Source organism: Calypte anna, chromosome 13 (genome assembly GCF_003957555.1).
Source record: "Calypte anna isolate BGI_N300 chromosome 13, bCalAnn1_v1.p, whole genome shotgun sequence".
NCBI lineage: Eukaryota > Metazoa > Chordata > Aves > Apodiformes > Trochilidae > Calypte > Calypte anna.
The window spans coordinates 17204354-17224886 of record NC_044259.1 but is presented as its reverse complement, the minus strand read 5'-3'; the positions used below and the strand labels follow the sequence as shown (position 1 = coordinate 17224886).

The following is a 20533-nucleotide window of genomic DNA, read 5'->3' as shown; positions in this document are numbered from 1 at the left end:
CTTAGGAGGGACCAGAAAACAAACAGGACTCATGCAAACTGCTAAAACTGGGCTTGGAAAGGAGGAGCACCAAGGGATGGGGATGATGAGAAAATGGTTGCACAGCAAAATAAAGCAAAACATGAAAGGCATCAAGAACGAGTTATGGAAATGTATTAAAAATAAGAGAAACTCTGAAATTAAATGCATGCACTGGGAAAAGGGACCCAGGGATGGGGTGCTGAGTGTCTGGAGTGTTCTGTCTTCAGCAAGAAAAAGGGTGATCAGGAATTCTGTGAAATGAGTTGGGATGAGGCAGGTGGGGCAGGCTGGAACAAATAACCAGAAACTCATCACAACCACTGTGCCTTCATCTACCCCCACAGAGCAGCCAGCGTGGTTTTCACTCTGCAGGGCTCTTTCCTGCTTCCCAGGCCTTTCTTTCACACAGGAAATCTCCAAGCTGAAGTCTGCAGCAGGAGTCACCTGTTTTTCAACACGTTCATAAGAGGCAGGAAAGACAAAAAAACCCATCAACTAAACCAGGCAGCATCCAACCATCCCTCTGTGGCTGGGGAAGGCAGGGAAACCCTCCCTGGACAGCTGAGCTCCTCCTGCTGCTAAACCACCAGCAGCCTGGGGCTTTACCTCAAATCTTTCTCAGGCTTTGGCTGGTTTCTGTCCGCTCTTGGAGGTATTAGAGGCTTTACAAGGCATCTGGTTCTCTTTATTTAAAGTAGGTTAATTGCAATGGCAGAAACTGGGGTGCTAATTAAAGCTGGTGATGAAGAGGAGGTGTGCCTGGAGGTAGCTTGCTCTGGGCTGCAGAACAAGAAGCTTTCCAGGGTGAGGAGGGACCTGGCCTGTGCTGATGGATTTTTCTCCCACTGGCATGTCCAGCTGCTGATTGTTAATCCATGGCAGCATTTTACTCCTGTGGGGTGGCAGTGGCAACAAAATGCTCAGCAATGATACTGCAGTGACTGTCAGGTTCCCTTGCTGCAGGGTTTGGTGTGTCCTTGAAGTCCTTAAAGTGGGAAAACACCATGAGAAGCTCTGTCAAAAACTCAGCTGAAGGTTTGTGTGGAGTATTTGCTGCCCAGTACCAGAGAGGCAGAAAGTATGAAGAAGAAACCCCCCTGGTGAAGGGAGAAGGCTTTTCCCTTTGAATGCTGCCTTTCCCTCTCTGTTTTGTGGGTGGTTCTAACATTTTTTCAGTGCAGCCTCATTTTTTTTGGCTTTTGTCCCCTCTGTTTTCTTCTCCATCACGCTGGGACATGACCCTGCCTCCCAGGAGGAATTTTGGGGCTCTCTGAGGGGCTGGACCGTGGAGCTGCAGGAGAGCCCAGGTGGGAACACTCAGCAAGTGACGTGGAGGATGTGGAACCAGGACCTCCCTCTCACATCACTGCAATGCCACGTGCACTCCCTGGGTGAGATGGGTTTTTCTGCTTGACCACTCCAGCAGCAGGGATGGTCATGGCAGATGCACCACGATGCTCCTCCCCACACTTAGAGTAGATGAGCCCAATAGGGGAGAAAAGATATTTTTATTTTAAAAAACCCTATTTTTGACATCAGCTGTGCTAGGGCAGCCATCCAATACATCTGAGTCTCCCTCTGCACAAAACAAAGAAGCAAATTAAAAATATGTGTGTGTGTGTGTGTGTGTGTGTGTGTGTGTGAGGAAGCAATTCAAAGCATCTCTTCATAGCTGGGAGAAATGTGCACTATAATTATCTCAAACGAGCTAGTTGTAACTTCCTTGTTATTGGCAGTGGATTAATGTAAGAGCACACACTCATAGCACTCGTGTTTTAGGGGGAAAAAAAAAAAAAGCAAAAAAGAAGAGAGAAGCAAAAGAAGCAGTGTGTGAGGCTGCTGGGCTGGGTGGCATGACCAGCTGTGAGGAAAGCAGGGAGGGCAGTGGAGAGGAGAGATTTCTGCTGGGGCAGTGTCCAGGGCTCTGGGGATGCACATGAGATGAGGAGCAGCTCAGTCCTTAGCACAGCTTCTTGCTGTTCTCCAGGAGATCTTCCTCCTGGGGTTTGGCAGGGTGAACCCTGGGCACATCCCTGTCCCTGGGCACATCCCTGTCCCTGGGCCACTGCAGTGCCAGAGTTGTCCCCAAGCCCTGGGTTGGGACAGAGCCATCAGGAATGGGCTCAGACGGGTTTGGACCAGCCCCTGGGGTGGTTTCCCAGCTCTGATTTCCATGCTCCAGGGAATGCCCTGGAGCAGCTCCTGGTCCCTGGAAGGCAGGCAGCCAGTGAATGAATACCCAGGGAATTCCTGATCCCGATTTGGGTGCCACGGGTGTCACCCCACGTGCAGGGTGGGGTCCAACACCCCCCAGGACCTGGTGCAGCAGAACCATCTCAGGCCTGGGGAGCCCCAAACCCCCCCAACCAGAGCAGCATCACGGGCAGGGGAATCCTGCTGAGGGCCCCAGGACCCTGCAGGGGAGCTGGGAGAAGCCAGGCACTGTTTGTCACCTGGGAAGTCCCAGGGGATGGAGCTGGTGCTGGGGAGATGTGGTCAGGTCAGTGCATGGGCTGCAGGGTCCATTTGGACCTTCCCCTCCCAGCACTGCAGTGTTGGTGTGGAAAAACTCAGTGTTGGTGCTGTGCAGACGCAGCAATGGTCCTGTAGATACATGATTTCTGTAACACCTAACAGCCTCCCCGGGAGGAACAATTTATTTCTAGGACAGTGCCAGGAAGAAATCCAGTCCTGAATGTCTTCCAGCTTAATTCTTCTCCCAGCAGGTACTGTGGGTTCAGTTTGCAAGTGCTGGTTTTTTTTTATAATTTTCTTTATTTTGTAGGTTTTTGGAGCAGGGCTGGTGTCAGTCAGAGGGGAATGAATGGCACACAGGTGTGCTGCATGGAGCCAGGATTTGCCAGGACCTGCTCCTCAGGGAAACGTGTTAAATTGGATCCTCCAAGCCTCCAACTCTGTCACGCAGGCCCTACACCTGGGAAGCCTAAATATTAAACTATACCAAGGTGATCAAAAGAACCTCCCGCCCAGAAAGCTGCTGCTGGAAAAGGTCAGTACCAAAGGATGGAGGAAGATCTCCCTATCAGCCCCATCTCCTTTCCTTTGAAGAACTTCATGGTGTGAAGAGTTGGCATGCAGTAGGTGAGGACACATTTCATTGCCCAAGATCCACACGTGAGCACTACAGGAGCACCAGGACAGCTGGAGAAACATCTTTGCCCTGTGGGTGACCTCTCCATCTCTGCACATCCACAAGGCAGGGACCCCCAGGGCTGTCCTGCAAAACCTGGAAGTACTCAGACTATCCCATGCCTGGAGGGAATGGAGAGCTTGTGTCCTGAGCACCGTGCAGCTGGGCAGGGTGCTGAGGGCCAGAGAGCAGTGGTCCTGGCTCCCAGGGATGCTTTGTGTTCCCGGAGGATGCTGCTGTAGGAGCAGAGCAGATTCCTGCCCTGGAGAGTGGGAGATGCACAGAGATGATCCGTGCAGATGAAGGGTGGAGATCCTGTCCCTGCTTTCCCATGGGGACAGCACCAGGGGCAGTGTCAGTGACTGTCCCAGAGGCAGGCAGCAGCCCCAGGGCAGATCTGAGTGCTCAGCCCAGGCTCTGCTCCTGAGGAGCAGTGATTTACACACGGGGATGGAGAACTGATTATTATCCACCTACTGATGCCAAGGCTGTGCTGCCTCTTTTTATAGGGAGAGATAATCGATGACAACTGCTGTCCACTCGGATTACTGACTTTCTGCCTTCAGCATCCCACCCCAGACTGCTGGCATTCCAATGGGATGAACCATGGGATGAAGGAGCCCTGCATCTTCTCCTTTGCGTGCTCAGCTAGTGAAGTTTCAGGGCTCTTTAGGATCCAGTTGGATGAAAAGAGCTATTTGAATGTAAATTAATTGCCATTACAATTCTGTTTTTCGGCTTTTCGGCAGAGGAGATAACTTCAGCCTTGTCATAGAGAACAAAACCATCAAAAGTGAACTTGTCATTTCAATCTTTTCATATAATTATATTTTGAGGATTCAGACAGTTGGGTGTTTCTGCATTATTTCTCCCCTGAGGAGGATTGCTCTCATCTTCCAAGCACAAGCAGCCTGTGCACTAGAGAGAACAAGGTCAGTCCCGTCCTGCTCAGGCACCCTGGATCTCACCACGTCTGCCCCATTCCCTCTGGGGCTCCCTGGGACACGAGGCAGCTCTGGAGCTGGCTGAAGCTGGTGGCTGCCCTGCACCAGGAGCCAGCAGGCCTGCAGGGGGAAGCTGGGGATTTAAAACATACGGATTTAGCTGGGTGTGGAAACCATCATCTTAAGTTACAGGTGCAAGTGGGTGTGATTTGCAGATGGGAGAGATGAAAAGCACCTGATGGAGTCTGCAGGAGCAGCTATGGGAGTCTGGTCCTGAGGTGCTGGGGTCCATTTCTGTGCTCCTGAGATGTTGGGATCCATTTCTGTGGTTCTGAGATGCTGGGATTTGTTTCTGTGCTGCTGCATCTGTGAATCTGAGCTGGGCACTTGTCCCATCCCCTCACTGACACCCCTGTGTGTGCCCTCATCGAGGCTCACGTTGCTTGTGAACTCTTCTGTCACCACTCCAGTGCTGTAATGCAGAGGTGAAATGGAAAACAACTGCAGAGAACCCCGGGATGCTGCCGGTGCTGGCAGGGGGCAGAGCAGGGTGAGTGATACCGGGGACCAGCGAGCCCCGGCTGTGGTGTCTGCACGAAACCTTCTCAGCCCTCTTGCACTCCTGGTTGCTGCTATCAGATGTTTTTGTCTCTGCTGCAGTCAGCAATCTCAGGCCGTGGTTAAGTTGTGTGTCATGGTTTTAAGCCGCAGAGCAAACAAAGTGTGTCAGCCCTCAGCGTGCCCAGTCATGATGCTCTGCCTCAGCACCACGCTCCTCACCTCTGGCTGCAGGGAGGAAACCTCCATCCTGCTCCCTCCTCCTGCTGCTCCCAAGACCTCTCCTGATGGATGGGTGCTAACTGGAGCAGTGTGTCCAGGATGCCCATCACCAGACACAATGGGTCTGGGCAATGTGTGCTTGGCAAACCAGGATGGTGATGGCGGTGGCAAGAGGGGGATGAAGGGCCATGGATGGTGGAAAGAGGGGGATGAAGGTCCATGGTGGTGGAAAGAGAAGGATGAAGGACCATGGATGGTGGAAAAAAAGGGGATGAAGGGCCATGGATGGTGGGAAAAGGGGGATGAAGGGCCATGGATAGTGGCAAGAGGGGGATGAAGGACCATGGTGGTGGCAGGGGGGGATGGTGCTGTCGCCCTGGGGACACCAGGCCTGCTGGAGGTGTCTGTGCTGCTTCCCTGCTGCTGTTCAAAGCTGCCCTGTGCCTTCTGATTGCCCAATAACCCAGTTTTTGTGTCATGCCTCCTAAATGGTGTCCCCTGTCCTGGCATCAAAACAAAATGGAGGTTCCCCACGCCTGGGAAAACTCAAACACCCACTTAAAACTTCTTCAGAAAAAGGAGATGGTTCTTTATTTGTGTGCAGAGTGGAGTCCTGGTTCCAAATGGAGTTTGAGTGCCTGAGAATTCAGAGCAGCAGAACCAAGTCCAGCAAGCACAGAAGTTTTCCTTGTGAGAAGGGCAAAAAGAGAAGTAAAGGAGAGCAAGGCAAGATTTAGACAGCAGCAGTGAATGGGTCTTCTCCCTGCCAAGTTCCAGCCTCACCTCTCTCAGGATGTTTTTTAGCTCCAACCTGGGCACAGCAGCAAAGCTGCAGGTGAAGGTTCCTCTGGAGGGGAGAACCACAAACTCAGCCCAGTAACCAACTTCATGGAGCTGAGGATGGTGGCCAGCCAGCAGCAGGGAAGCTGTGAGAAGAGGAGGACTCCCAGACTTTCAGCCTCCTCACTGACCACGATACTTTGCAGGTGAGCACAGAGGCTGAGAAACCCTGCAGTTCTATTCCTGACTTGCCATCTGAGCCTGACTCATTGCCTTGGTAACAAATTAAAACACTTTTATGTGTTTGCAGCGTGGTACCTTATTTTGTCAAACCAGGGAAACTGGCTCCTGGTGCTGGCTCTGGAGGTCCTTTGGCTTTCCTCTGCCCCACCAGCCTCTCCCAGAGCAGCAGCAGAGCTTTGGGCAGTGCTGTGGGGCTGGGGGAGTTGCTGGGGACAGGGGACAGCAGGGAGCTGCTCTGCACCAAAGGGTCTCTGTTTTCCAGGCAATGAGGATGGGGTCAGTGGGAACTGCTGTGCCAGGAGCAGGATTGCTCACCCATGGGAAGCATGGGAAGGAGTTTGCTGGGAGCTGAGGCAGACCCAAGGAGCTGTGGGATGATCAGGTACCACCCAGCCCTCTACAAAGCCTGTCCTGGCTTGAGTATGGGGTGTTGCATCCTTCATCCCATCCAAACAGTATTTTATTTTTAAGCCTGCTGTGGGTTACCTGGTGTAACCGTGATGCCCTGACCCTGTGGCTCAGCCCGATGGGAGGGATTCTCCCTGAATCTTCCTCATGGCTGCAGCACTGCTCACTGCAAAGCTTCCTCTTGCTGCAGCCATGAGGAAGATCCAGGGAGATCTGCTGTCCTTGCACACACAGATTTTGGGGTGTGTATTTTCAGGCAATCTCCCAGATGACTTCACTCTCTCTTTGCAGTAGATAAAAGAGCTAAAACGACAAGCAAAGGAGAAAAAAGGCACCCAACGCTGTCCTGCTGGAGATGCAGAGCCAGCACTGCCACAGCAGCCCCTTGGGTCACACTCAGCAGTTTTTTTAGGGTAAGACAAACCCCAATGGGATGTGGCTGTGAAGGAGAGGTGAGATGAGCCCTTTGTCCCAGAGGGCTCTAAAGCCACACAAATTTTAGCCAAAGAAAGCAGCTCAGTTTCCAGCTGAGGGGCTCCCTGGCACCAGCAGCCACCCCCCACAGCAGCTGCTGGGTGAGGGGTTGGAAAGCCCACTGTTTCACTGGCTTTTTCCACTGTTTTCCCCTCTCTGGTGGAAAGGGATGAGGCAGAGCCCCTGGGTTTGTAAAGTCTGTTTATCTCTTGTCCAGCCCAGGGTGACATCATCTGTGCTATGAGGTCAGGACTGTGACCTCACAGGAACTGTTGGGGTTTTTTGGGGGGGAGTGGGAAGAGTGGGTGGGTCAGGAAACATGTTTGCCTCCTCTGGGTGCAAACATGAAAGTTGCTTCAGATGAGGCTTCAAAAAGATCCAGAGACCCGAGTCCTGTCTGCCAAATCCAGAAAGGAGCTGGAGATGTTTCTGGAGGAGAAGAGAATACCAAGCCACGGGCACTAAATATAGGCATCCATGTGAAGGTGGGGACGTTGGAGTGCAGGGTATTTTTATCCCAATCGAGGTGTTATCTGTCTATCTCCCGTGAAATGCTGGAGGGGGGGTGTTAAAGCACACAGAAAATAGCCACAGTCACACTTCAGTTTGTGTGGTCCGTGTTTTCCAAAAGCAAGCTGCCACACTCGGGACTTTTCTCCCCTGGCTCACTGCCCTGGATCTGTTGGATGACAAAGTTCATCAGCCAGGCAGCTCCTTAGTGTCCTGGGTGGATTTTTGCCGTGCTTGGGGCACAGTTCAGGTCTGCTGCTCCCCGGAGAATTTTGGGTGCTGTGTGTGTACCCCAGCACACAGGAGCTGTCCCTGCTCTCACCAGAGGCACAGCCACCTCCAGCTTATGCTGGGGCTGAAGCCAGATAAGAAGGATGCTTCAGCACAAGACATAACCACATCTGGCACATGCCAGGGGCGGTTCCTGCGAGTTCAAAGGCTTCAGCACGGATTATTTACGCATTCACCTCCTAGCAAATCCTTTTATTCTTGAATTCCAGACAGTTTATTATGTGGAGATGCTGAAAATCCAAAGTCTTGTCCTCTCTGTGTAGATGTTAAAGAACTTAAAACCCGGGCAGACGTCCCGGGAGCAGCCACGGGGCAGTGCCAGTGCCTCAGCACCAGCCCTGAGGGGCCCTGGGTACCTACGTGCCCATCTGCACAGACCCAGGAGGTGCCTGCCCCATGGCACCACGCAGAAAGTGGAGTCAAAAGGTATTTAAATGCTGCTAAATAAGAAATAGCATGGGACAGGCTGTAACTAGAACATTCTCTGTTTTGTTTTTTGTTGTTGTTGTTGTTTTTTCTTTCTGTTTTTAAGGACTGGCTCTGTGAACTGCAAACTGAGCATTGGATTGCTGCTAATTCCACAGCTCTGCTGGGGCCTGCTTGCACTTCCCTCTTGGAATGACAGGAGTTCTTGGCTTGCTCAGTGATGAAGGGATTTGTTTTACTTTTTGGTCTTCAAGGATGCTCATGAGGATGAAGAACAAAAAGCTTGGCAAGGAAACAGCTCTGCTGAGAAGAGAAACCTTGATCAAACTTGTGATTTTCTCTGCTCCACGGAGTGAAGGAAGTTTATTTTTAGAACAGCTTCTTTGGTAAAAACAAAACACATCCTGAATCCTGCTTTTGACGGAGCATCTGGCTGCAGTGCAGCGTGGCATGCGTTAATTTTATTTGCTTTGTAGGGTGAAGTGGTGTAGGGTATTAGTGGTAATTAGCAGTCTGTGCAGATTGGGGCAGTTTGGAGAGCACACGACCTTCCACTGGAGTTGCAAATGAGAACTGGGTTTGAGAGGTGACTGCAGCGGGGTTGCCTCTGGTGGAGCAGGGCTGTGCTCACTGGGATGCCCAACAGAACCAGCTGCTCTGTGGGTCCAACCATTTGAACCTTCTTGCTCAGCCAGGTTTCTTCAGGTGAGTACCCTGAGACTCAAGCAGCCCCTGGTGCAGGGAGGTGCCAAGGCACCCCCAGCCCTGCCTTGTCTCTGCACTCCCAAGCAGCCCCTGGGTGAGGCTGCTGGTGCTGGCTCAGGGGAGGGTCTGCATCCAGAAATACCCCACTGGAGCACCTCAAGTCACCTCTGCTCCTCTCTGCATGTCTTTAAAACCACCAAAACCAACACCTGACTAACACACTGCAGTCTTCACCTTGCAGCCGAGGATTCCAGAGTGTTTTATAATTAATTAACTAATTAGGTCTAAGAGCATTTCAGTGTAATGTGCTTTTATATTCCCTTCTCCAGAGAGGTGTAGAAATTGAGAGGGCCACCTCCGGAGCTGGTGCAGCCACAGCCCTCTCTCCCAGCACTCACCACCTCACTCCACCAGGAGCTTGGTCTGAAAATGCTTTGGGGGGCTGTGGGGAGGTGGATGTCACCATTATACAGGATCAGCAACAACTTCCTACCTGTCCCGAGTGAAATGGGTGAAATGGGTGAGAAAGAAGAGAAACTCCCAAGGGCCCAGACACTGTGAGGGTGCAGGGTCTGTCCCTCCTGCCAGGCTGCAGGATGTGACCCTTCCAAGCTGATTTATCAACACCACAGAGATTCCCTGGGCTGCACACACCCTCTGGCGCCCACAGGATCCTCCCCAGCCGGGCCTGAGCTCTGTAGGTGAGAAAACCTGACCCGTGTCTGCCTGGAAGTCTGCAGCTCTGCAATGCCCTGAGATTGAGCAACCACTTGGGAAAAGCTTTGGATGTTAGGAAAAGGTTTGTAGAGACAGTAGACAGGAGGACAGATCTGGTGGGGGAAATGGAAATCCAGGGATATAATGCAGGAAGGTGAAGCCACCCATCAGCCCCAAATTCAGCCATTTTACAGGTCCTAATATCATGTCCTTGTTATTAAAAAAAAAACTTTTGTACTGTTAAAGAAAGCAATAGAAACAACTTAGAATCTTAAAATCAGTCTGGTAAATAATCCCCGGATAAAGTTAGTCATTGAGTTTGACATTTTTTGTTAGTGACCCTCAAAGTATTTTGCCAGCAACATAAGCATCACTGCTCTCTCCTCCCTTTTCAGTGGCTGGGGAAGCTGATTTCTCCACCTCTAACAGTTACAGCTTTGCAATTCCTGATTTAATTGCCATCAGTCAGGAATCAGCATACAGCCTGCAAGCTGAAGTGCCTGAAATGCCCCCCTCGCCCCCAAACTCAGGAAGCACCTGAAAACTCCTGGGGAAAACATCTGCTGTGAAGTTTTTGTCACCAGAAGGGTGATCTGGGTTTGTCTCAGCCTGGGGGTCGGTGCAATTACTGTTGTGATGAGCTCGCAATAGTCAAATGCCACAAGGAAACAGCAGAGAGATTTGCAAACAAAACCATCTCTCTTCCTCCAAACACCTCTGCAATACTGCTAACAGGAAAGTTTCATAGCTCTTGGCACACAAGAAGAAAGCTTTCTATGCTGACAGGTACGAGTAAAGAACGTGGGCTCCCCTTACCCCTTCCATGTGGATCCTGGGATTTGTTGCCAGCCGGTGCTGATGGAGCTGCAGCCCCCTGGGGACTCTCCGGAGGGAGGCAGGGGAGGACAGGACCCCCGACCTCTGGATGGAGCCGAACCTGGTAGCGTTTTGTCCACAGCGGACCCCATCCAGGAGGCGGATGAGGAGCAGGTTGGAGGGCAGCTGTTCGATGCTGCAGAGGACCAGGGTCCTGCACTCGGGGCACCTGAGCTCCTTCTGGGATTTCAGGATCCTCTGCAGGCAGGGCTTGCAGAAAGTGTGCTGGCAAGGCAGCACCTTCGCTGTGGCATCGAGCTTTTCAAAGCACACAGGACACTCCAACAGGTCAAGGAGAGCCAGATCTTCCATCCTCAGCGCCGGGCTGTGTCAGCCCCAGAGCCATCCACACAGCACATCCACCGGAGCGTCCCGAGCCCGACAGAACCGCAGCGGAACCCTGGGCTCAGCCAGCTATCCTGCACCGAGGGAGAGGGAGGAGAGAGGGAGGGAAGGAGAAAAAGAGCAGAACTTGACTGCTGGAGTGTGTAATACATCCCACCTACATTGCAAAGCGGTGCCTCAGCAGCCCATTTGCCAACGTACACTTTGCGCTCGCATCCCAGTTCGGAGTGAGTCACTGTGACTCAGTCCCAGCCCGGGGACGGCGCCCGGGCCGACGCCAGAGGCAGCAGCCCTGGGTCCTGTCACCTCCACGGGTGACAGATCCCGTAGCTCGGAGGGGACCACCCGGGTTCCCCCCATCCCCCGTGTCCTCTCGCCCCCCGGGCAGGGCTGGGTGTGAAGCAGCACCGGGGTGCGCAGCCCCCTTCTTCTCCCTCCTGCTCCCTGCAGACCCCGACTGACCCGACAAGGAAAAATTTACCGGCTCAGGAGATAAAAGTCCCAGATAAACATCAGAGCGGCCCCGGCCGTGCCGGGCTCCTGCGGCACGCAGCCTCTGGCTCTGCAGATCCCTGCACACCTACACCCTGCCTCGTTTTTCAGGTGGGTCCCAATTAAGCTCACTCTGTACCCGTTTTGACAGCAGTTCTATAAAAAGTCCTTCAAACAGGAGCTCTCTCCGGAGGTACCTGGCAGCGAGGCTCCGTGTGGTGCCATCCTCGCCCGGTTTGGCTGCCTCAGCTCTCTCTGAAGCAACCCCAAGATGATTATTCCTCCCACAGCCCGAAGTCACTCAACCCGTTCAGCTCCTGCTCTGCACGCTGGTGGGACTGAAGCTCACACCACCTCGGGATTCAAGCCCGGGCTTGTGGCCCTGCAGAGCTGATGGGTGTCCTGTACCCACTGCTGGAGGGGACCTGGGGCTGGGGCTGGAACTGGAGCTGGAGATGTAGATGGAACTGGAAACAGGGCTGGAGCTGGAGCTGGGGCTGGAGCCGTCATGGGGGCATCAGCATTTGCCAGGCTTTCAGTGCCCCATGCTGGAAGCAGGGAGCTTCCATTCCAGCCACCCATTCCTATGGATTCCCCATTCCTATGGATCCTCTCTCCACTCCAAGGGATGAGATGGACAACCCCCAAACTCAGTGTTTTTAGCAGAGCCAGGGCTGGTGCCCCTGTGCAGCTGTCACTGCTGTCACCATGGGCCCTAGCAGGTCCTGGATGGTGGGAGAGGGGCTCTGTGATGGGTGGGATGGCCACAATGAACACATCCAGCCCATGTGGGACATGTCCCTGAGTGCTGCCCAGAGACCTGATCCCAAGAGCAGCAGTGTGGGGTCGGACACCTTCTCACCCCAGGGAGGCACTGGCCAGGCCAGAGGGCATTTCACGGTGTCTGTGATGTGCCTGCACTTTATCACCCGAATTCCTATCTCAGCTCTGCCTTGCTTGAACATTCTGATGGATTGCCTAACGAGAGAGCAGGAGATGGGGTGAGGATCCAAGACTTTTCCTTACAACCCCCGCCATATCTCAGGCATGTGTTTACAACCTACAAGTACTACAAATATTGGAGGAGAAGACTGCAAATGGCACATCCATCCCTTCCCTTTTCTCAGAAAGACTCGCACAGAAATGGTTAACCTGTTTTTACAAAGGTTCTTCCCCAGAACATGATTTTGCCGAAATAATTTCTTTTTTTGTGTGTTTGTTTTTTGTTTTTAATGGTGGCCACTTGGCTAAATTAAAATGTTGACAAATATCTTCAGGATAATGCAAGAAACCAATGACCTCACTCCGTTTCATCTCAGGTTTCCTTTTAGTTTGGTATTTCTTTGTAGTCTGTCATATGCTGATTTGTGCTTGGCTGAGTGAGTGCACTTTTTAATGAATGAGGCTGTAAATAACATCATCTCATCTACTGACGTTTTTAAATGCAATGCATCACATAAACTATCTTGCAAACGAGGGTTTTGAAGACTGTTTTTTCTTTTTCACATATTCCTCTGTATTTGTGCTCTGTGATTAACACTCATGTATTTTCATCTGATTAGAAAGGAAACAGAATTATGAATGATCTTGCTGGGGACACGTGGTGGCCATGAAGCTGACCAGCTGGTTCTCTGCACCCCAGGTAATGCTCATCTCTGGCCAGCTCTGGTTTGTGAGGATTCCTTCAATTTTTCCTGAACTTTAGGGGCCTTTCTGCTCCAGTTGTGCACGGAAAGCAATGGGTGGGACTGGAACTCTGCCAGGGAGCATCCTGCCTATGGCATCACCCGCTGCTCAGCACGTTCCCAAGGGGAACCAGGAGCTGCTGCCCGAGCACTGGCAGCCCTGGGGGGGGGGGATACTGAGGGTCCCAGGGGGATGCAGGGGCACTCAAGAGCCTGCAAGGTGCCTGACCAAGGCAGAGTTCAGTCCCTGAGCTCCTCGTGGGGCTGGGTCGTGTCCCTCTTCAGCAGAAGGTGGGGAAGCCCTCCAGTTCATCCCCTGAGAGTGCCCCTGGGGCTATAGCTCTGGGCAACCCCATCCCTGGATTCCATACCCCCCTCCACCTGCCTGGGGCTCTCTGAGGCAGGCACAGGGCTTTTTCCAGGATGGAGTTTCTAAATTGCCTGGTACAGGCAACCCAAGATGCTCTGATCTTGGGTTCTGCTGCAGTATAAAAGCTGGTGATGCTGACACTTAACATTTATGTAACACTTTGAATCTTCAAAGCACTTTCCAAATGCTCATTCATCTGTGGAATGCCCCCCAGGCTCAGCATCACCCCTGCTTTACATGGAGAAAGCCAGGAGGCCACAGAGCACATCAGTGTCCAGTTTGGGGTGGGGATGTGGGGTTTTCCTTCTCATCTCCACACTCAGACCCCCCCACTGAACCTCACCCCCTGCCTCCTCCTCTCCCTCACCCTGCAGCTCCTCACTGGGGTTAAAAAATAAAAGGCAGAGCTAGAAAGCTGCTAGTCCTTCCCTTTCATTTAACAAATCTCTGTTTGATGATGCTGTAATTAACTGCAGGCTGGATGCAGGGGGTGCCCAGGCTGCAGGACACAGCTCCAGTGCTGCCCAGGCACAGCCCCAGCACGGGGGAGATGCTGGGACAGGCATGGTGAGAGGCTTTAAATCAAAGTGGTTTCACCATGAAGCTGGAAACCAGGAAAAAACTTGAGAGCAGAGTCATGGAATCATCTGCCATAGAATGGTAGGGGTTGGAAGGGACCTCTGGAAGGAACCCACCTGCCAAATAGTTGTCCTGCTCTGATGTCCTTGCTCCTGCACTGAGTGACTGTGACCCCAGTGACCAAGTGTTGCCCTTTTCCAGCTTTGTATTTCAGCTGTATCAACGTCTGTGGGTGTTGCCTGTTCTGTCACACCAAACAGGATTTCTTTGGCCCACCAGAGGGACAACTCTCAGGAGCTCTGAGACACTTTGGAGATGCTCCAGCACTGGGTTCTCTGTTTGTTCTAGGGAGTCACTCCAGAGCCATTGTCACACCCAGGACACCCTGTCCCTGGGCTGGCTGCCTGCACACAGGCTGTGGGAGATGGTTCTCCAGCAGGTCCCATGTCCCAGGAGGAAGAGTTTCTCTCCATCACTGCTTGCTGTGTCCTCTGGAGCTGTCCTGCTCATCCACCCCTAATCCCCCCACACACCCCTCTGCCCAAGCATCCCATGTGGGTGCTGAGGTCCCTGTGCCCCTCATGGTCCCAGCAGGGGCTCTTCCTGCAGTTAAATGAACTCTCAGCACTGCTGTGGAGGGGGTGTTTGTGTGCCAGGAGAGCACAGGAGCCTCCTCTGAAAACACCTCTGCAACACCCCTGCTCCTCTGACCCCACCAGTGGGTGCCCCACGCCTCCTGCTGCGGGGAACAGGGACCTTTTGGGCTGTTTTTAGCTGCTGGAGGGCAGGGAGAGGGGGTGCTGCAAATGACAGATCTGATGCTGACAGCTTCTCCTCCTGCCCACCCACCAGCACAGCACCCGGAGCTGCTGCTGCTGCTGCTGCTGCTGCAGGGGGTGATGGCAGCTCCTGCCCCTGCCTGGGGACCCCCAGGGCTCTGCCACACAGCTCCCCAGGAACAGCCACCACCTCTCCTCACCCTCCAGGGGACACACACCCCAGGGAAAGCCACGGGCAGAGGGAAATTGAGTCTTTCTTTCACCTTTTTACCTGTTGTTAGGTTCCCCATCAGCTGGTGGGGAAGAGCCAAACACTGGGAGTACATCCAGACTGGTGGAGGGGCTCAGAGAGCTGTTTATTGACCTCCTGCAGAGCCAGGTGCTCTATTTTGCCCAGGCATCCTGGCATAGTCTTGCTGTTGGGTAACACGCAGGCCTCAGCCGATTCTGCAGTAGCTGGAGCAGGGTGGTGCCTAGCCAGAAATAGGGAAGTATTTTTAAATTAAATTTATTCACTGATTTTCCTTGAGACAGATTATTACGTGTTTGTTGAAGTGCCATTAGAAGCAGGCAGTGATGAAGAAGGGCTGAGCCCCAGTCAGTGGATGGACAGCATCCTCCTGGTGTGGGGATGTCACCTGGACCATCACCATCCTCCTCCTCCTGCTCCTGCTTCCCCTGGCTCTGCACCCAGGGCTGCAGCACCTGCCCACGGGGGGAATGGAGGAGGGAAAAGCTGACACCAGGCTCCTGAGATTTTGGGCCAGACCCAGTGCAGGCTTTGGCAGGTCCGAGGTCTGAGTGTGTCTCATGCAGCTGGGCTGAACCTGCAATTTTTGGTTTTGGGTTCGTGTTTTGTTTTGGTTTTTTTGTTTGGTTTTTTTTTTTTTAATGACAGGAAGAAACAAGTTGCTAAAGTAAAAATAAAAGTAAATAAAAATTCCTAATAAGTGTCAATGGACCCAAGCAGCAGCCCATCAGGAGCTGCTTTGAGCTCTTCCCAGCTGCTTTCCACACAGGTCTGACCACAGAAGATGTCAGCCTTCAGTTCCCTCATTAAGCACAGATGCAAATGCCATCCCTGCTCCCCAGGATCCATCACCTCTAAGTGTTCCCAGGTGCTCCAGCCCCGAGCAGGGCCCGTGGCTCAGCTTGGGAACCCAATCAGGATATAAATACTGCAGAGCAGGAGCTGCAGCTCTGGCCTGGAGGGACACTTGTGGCTCAGGAGAGGGTAAGGGTTTAACTGAGTGCTGCAAATGTTCCTCTGCTTTAGGAGATGGAGGCACTACGGGTTCAGCTTGCTGCTGTGTTGGGTGGCAGGGTTCTTGGGGGCTTGCTGCTGCTGGAAGGAGGGATGGAGGGCAGGATGCAGGATGCTCCTCAGCAGCTTGGTGGAGAGGCAGAGTGTGGTTGGAGTCCTGGTGGCAGCCCCAGAGCAGTTTCCATGTCTGGAGGCAGCTGGGAGCTGTGTTACAGCCACAGTAGAGACCTGTGTACCCCGGGTCCCTGTCCCTCATGGGATGGGTGTTTGTCCAGAGCTGCCCCTTCCCCTCCCTGGTCCCCCCGCAGCCACATCCCCACTCGTGTCCCCTCCCACAGCTCTCCCATTGTCTGCCCGGGGCTCCCAGGTGGAGCCAAGGGAGCTTTGTCCCTCTAGCTAAAACTCAGCCCTTGGGAATTTCCCTCTTTGAAGAGCTTCTTCTCCTTTTTTTCCTGGTTTTTGTTTCTGTGTGATTTCAAGCTGTTTATGCTTACATAGGGCTTTTACCATGAAAGTCCCCAGGGCTCGGGTTGGTGCTGAGGAAGCTGCTGTCCCCAGGGAGCCTGCAGGCTCCTGGCTCTGCTCCCCTCCCACTGATTCCAGCCCCAGGAACACATGGCTGGTCCTGCCCTCTGCACCAGGCCACAGGACACCTTCCCAGATTGTTTTCCTGGGAAAAATGGAGCCTTGTGAGCTCCCAGAGCACGTGCAGGTGTGGATGTGCAGCTGCCTGTGCACACTCCTCATTGTGACTCCAGTCCAGTGGAGGGTGAAAGCATCCAGAGCTTTAAATATCCTGGGACTGTGGTGGAGAGAGGAGGCTGAGCAGAGAAGGAGGAAACCCTGTTAGTCCCTTCACCAGGGGAGGTGATGCAACACAGCTTCACACCTTATTTCATGTCTAATGAGATGCTCAGTGCTCCCCACAAGGCAGAGGTGTTAAATGTGCTCCAAACAAGAGGAGATGTTTGCATCTTAAGAGACATCAGAGTCCCTGAAGTTGACTCCTTAGTGCCACCATCCCAGTGCCTTCAACTCTGCTCTCCCCGTCCCTTTGTATGCTGGGGTGTTACTGGCAACAGATTCAGCCCTGTGTGTAACAAGATGCTTGGAGGGAGGGTGGGGGATGCTTAAGAAGCCCCATGTAAGGGCTGCTCCCCAGGGGCTGCTGGGGGATGCTCAGCACCTGATTTTGGGTGCTGCAGGGGTTGGTTTGGGGAGTGGGCTCACTCCATCAGCACCCCCATCCCTCTACAGCACCCAGATGGGCCTGGCTGACAGGGAACCCCTCCTTTGAACTCCTCAGGATCCATGCTTGCCCTGTCTTTCCCATCAGGAATGATCTGCCTGCCCAGTGCCTCAGGGTTTTGCTGTAGGTGTTGGGGGGCGGCAGCCATGCTCAGCACCATGGGTCAGACAGTCACAGAGAGGACCCAAGGTGAGCAAAGCCCTGCACCCAGTTGGTGACTTTTTCCTCTCTTCATGCTCTGAGCTCCAGAAGTGTTTGGATGATGCTCTCAGGCACACGATGTGATCCTGGGGGTGCCCTACTCCAGCAGGAGTTGGATTTGATGTTCCTGATGTGTCCTTTTCAACTTGGCAGATTTCATGATCCTGTGATTCTATGATTCATCCAAGAGATTCCTAAATGTTGGTGATTTTCGTCCTAGAACAAGACCAGTTTGTGACTCCATGCAGCATCTTTCCTCTCCTGCTTTTTGACTTGTTGGCCTCTTCAGAACACCCAGAGCCTGCTCCAACACCTTTAAATTATCAGCTGCAATTATCCCCTTGACCTGCTGATCCCAACCTTTCTGCTTGCCACTCCCATGCTGGATGGAGCAAGTTTCATGTTCCTGTCCTTCCTTTCAAGCTTCTACCTTGCTCCTTCCTCCACAGCTGCCCTGCCCTCTTACCAGTGACCTCCAGCCCTTCTCCATGTCCCCTGGTGCCACCTCGGGTCCCCTTTGTGTCCCTTCCCCAGCCCTGGCTGCAGACACCCAAAGCCTCTCCCCATCCTGGTTCATTGCCTACCCCCTCCTTTCCTCACAAGGGCTTTGGTGCTTGCTGTAAGGAAGCAAAACACAACAAAAACAGGAAAACCTGCAGGTGGAAACACGTCTTCAAAGCCTCCCGGCCTGGCTCACCACGGCTTTGGGTTCTGTCCTGCTTTGCAGGGCTTTGTTGCAATAGATCTAAGGCAGCGTGTCACACTCCTCAGGGCAAGGGCTGTCTCCCTCTCTTTGTGCTGCAGAGCCTCCAGCACCCTCCCAACAATCACTTTGTGTTTCCTGAGGTGGGTGCAGGGAGGCCCCGTGCTGGAGGGGCAGCTGCCATGAAAACACATGGGAGAAGAGTCTGGAGCAGAACAGGATGCAGAGATGAGCCAGGTGGTGACAGGGAATCATTTCACTGCTGGGTGGGCAGAGATTTGGGTTGTGCTGGCTGTGGAAGGCTGACCCAGGAGCTCTGTTCCAGCTCATCCATCCTGCCCCAGCAGAACAGAGATGGGTTTGGAGGCAGCCTCATAAAACCCCATCTGGAAAGTCCCTGCTGGGCTGCTGAGCGTGGCAAGGCTGCCCATGTGCAGGGTGGGTAAGCAATGCAGAGAAGGCTCCTCAGAAATCTTTTCTTGGTGGGTTTTATGCAGGCAGGGGCACCAAAGGAAGGGGGTACAGCTCTGAGTGAGGAGCCCCTCTGCAGCAAAGCCCCAGGGCTGCCCCTGCGAGCCCCCCTGCCATGGGGCTGGCCCCCTGGCTATGGGATCAGCAGGATTTCAGCTGGGGTGCTGCCAGAAGCTCTTCCCATCAGCAGCAACCCCACTGGTGATGCTGCAGAGGAGAGGATGGTTCTGAGGTGACAATTCCAGGGCTGGGGCAGATGTGGGGTGTGTGACAGAACCCGTCAGTACCCGTAAGGACAGGAATCCACTTTTCCCATCGGGGCAGCGGTGCTCACTCATTGGGCTGTCTCATTGCTGCTTTGAGCTTCTTTTCCTGCTTGATTGTTCCTTTAATCAAAAGAAAATGAACTCCAATTAAGGTATCTGAGAGCACGATTTGTGCTGAATGGGGACTGCTGCTGCACCTCTGAAAAAAGCAGAACTGCTGGGGCCTGATTCCCACAGGACTTGCAAGGGAGAGGGGAGGATCCAGTTTCTCAAGTAACTGCAGCAAGAGCCCGGTTTGCTTCATGCAAATCAGAGTTTTCACATCGTGCCAGATCCTCGTGTTTGAGATAGGCTGGGAGACTGACAGGAGCATTTTTAATAGTGTTTTGGAAATGGGAAGGGCGTACCCGTGGCTGTGTTTCCCCAGGCCTGTCCGTGCATGTTCTCCTCTGCATCTCCTCCAAGGGCTTGTGATGAGGCTTCCAGCAGCCCAAGGGACCTGCAGGAGCAGGGCCAGCACATGGAGATGGGTGGGTGGGTTGGGGGGTGGGTAAGGGTCCCTCCAATTGCCCCGTGCATGTCGGGCACACCCCCAGCATGCACACTCCTGAGTTGTCTTCATAGCATCCTAGGAACAAGCTTTCAAAAACCTGGGGAATCAATCTGTTGAGAGTGCTAAGCTCCAAAAGCACTGGGTTTAAATTAAAAGAAGGCAGCTGTGGCAGGAGGTAGGCAGAGAGCTTTGCTTAATTCCCACTCAATGGAACTGCATTTACCAGTGGAAATTTACTGAAATCTTGGAACTTAAGAGCAAAGAGCTTTCAACTCCTCCTGTGTGCACTTGATGCAGGTAGGTGTCAGGAGCTGTTTAAAACCCAGGCTGCAGTTACTGTGGTGGTGCCTTTTCCACCAAACCTACTCCTCGTATTTTTCCCTCAAAAGGAAAAGCAAACCCAAGGTGTTGGGTGGGCACAGAGATCAAACCTGCTCCAAGGGAGCCACGGGGCAGAGTCTCCTTTCCAGGGTAACCCCAACCCCTTTGCCCAGCACCTTTGGTTTTCCTGATGGGAAAGAAGATGTCCTGATGGGAAGAGCTGCCCTTTCTGTGTCCCTTGAGAGCAGAGGAGGGAGCCTGTGGTGGCTCTTGGGAGGTCTCTCTCCTTTCAAAATGAAAGCCCAGTCCTGAACGGTCAAAGGCTCTGAAAGGCAGGAAGAATTACAAATAGGGACTGAAAGCTAAAGAGGGAGAAAATCTTAATTAGATCTCCACCAACCTGTAGAGGAACACATTTGGATTAAAATGGCACAGGGCTTTGTACTCTCAGGGTTTCAGAGCGAGAACGGGAGATTATTCACATTTGCTATTTGGGAAGCTGGATTGCTTTTTCTGTGAACTTGTCTTTTTAACTTCTCACCTTGTCAGAAAATTGTGAAAAGCTGCTGGGATGGTGTATTTGGGGTAGTTCTTATCGCAGCACATGGCAGAAACATTTCCATGGTTTCAGAGCTGGGCAGAGTTTTCTATTTAATCCTCTCCTCCCCGAGTTAACTCCTTTGCTCTTGTGGTGAGCCAGCCCTGCCCCAACCCACCTGCTATTTCACTGCCATCGCTGTTTTCTCTTTGTGAGCATCTATCAATATTTAATGCCACGGTGTCAGTTTTGCTGTAAGATGAGAGGAACCTCTAGAAACCTTGAATTATGCATCCTGTGATGGGGTGGGGGGTGAGGGGGCAGAGCTTTCTTTTGGACCCAAAGCTCTTGGAGCCGATCTCTCCAGGACTTGCTGCCTGGAACCCTGATC

At 52.9% G+C, this 20533-nt stretch overlaps 1 protein-coding gene across 1 annotated transcript in view; it reads right to left on the bottom strand.

Annotated features, from left to right (window-relative positions):
- SH3RF2 (SH3 domain containing ring finger 2) overlaps positions 1–10638 on the bottom strand; it is a 28036-nt gene extending 17398 nt beyond the window's left edge. Inside the window, exon 1 of the mRNA XM_008495501.2 lies at positions 10267–10638. Within this exon, the coding sequence (XP_008493723.2) occupies positions 10267–10638 (372 nt within the window). The remainder of the gene's footprint in view (positions 1–10266) is intronic.
- Between the last annotated feature and the right edge of the window lie 9895 nt (positions 10639–20533).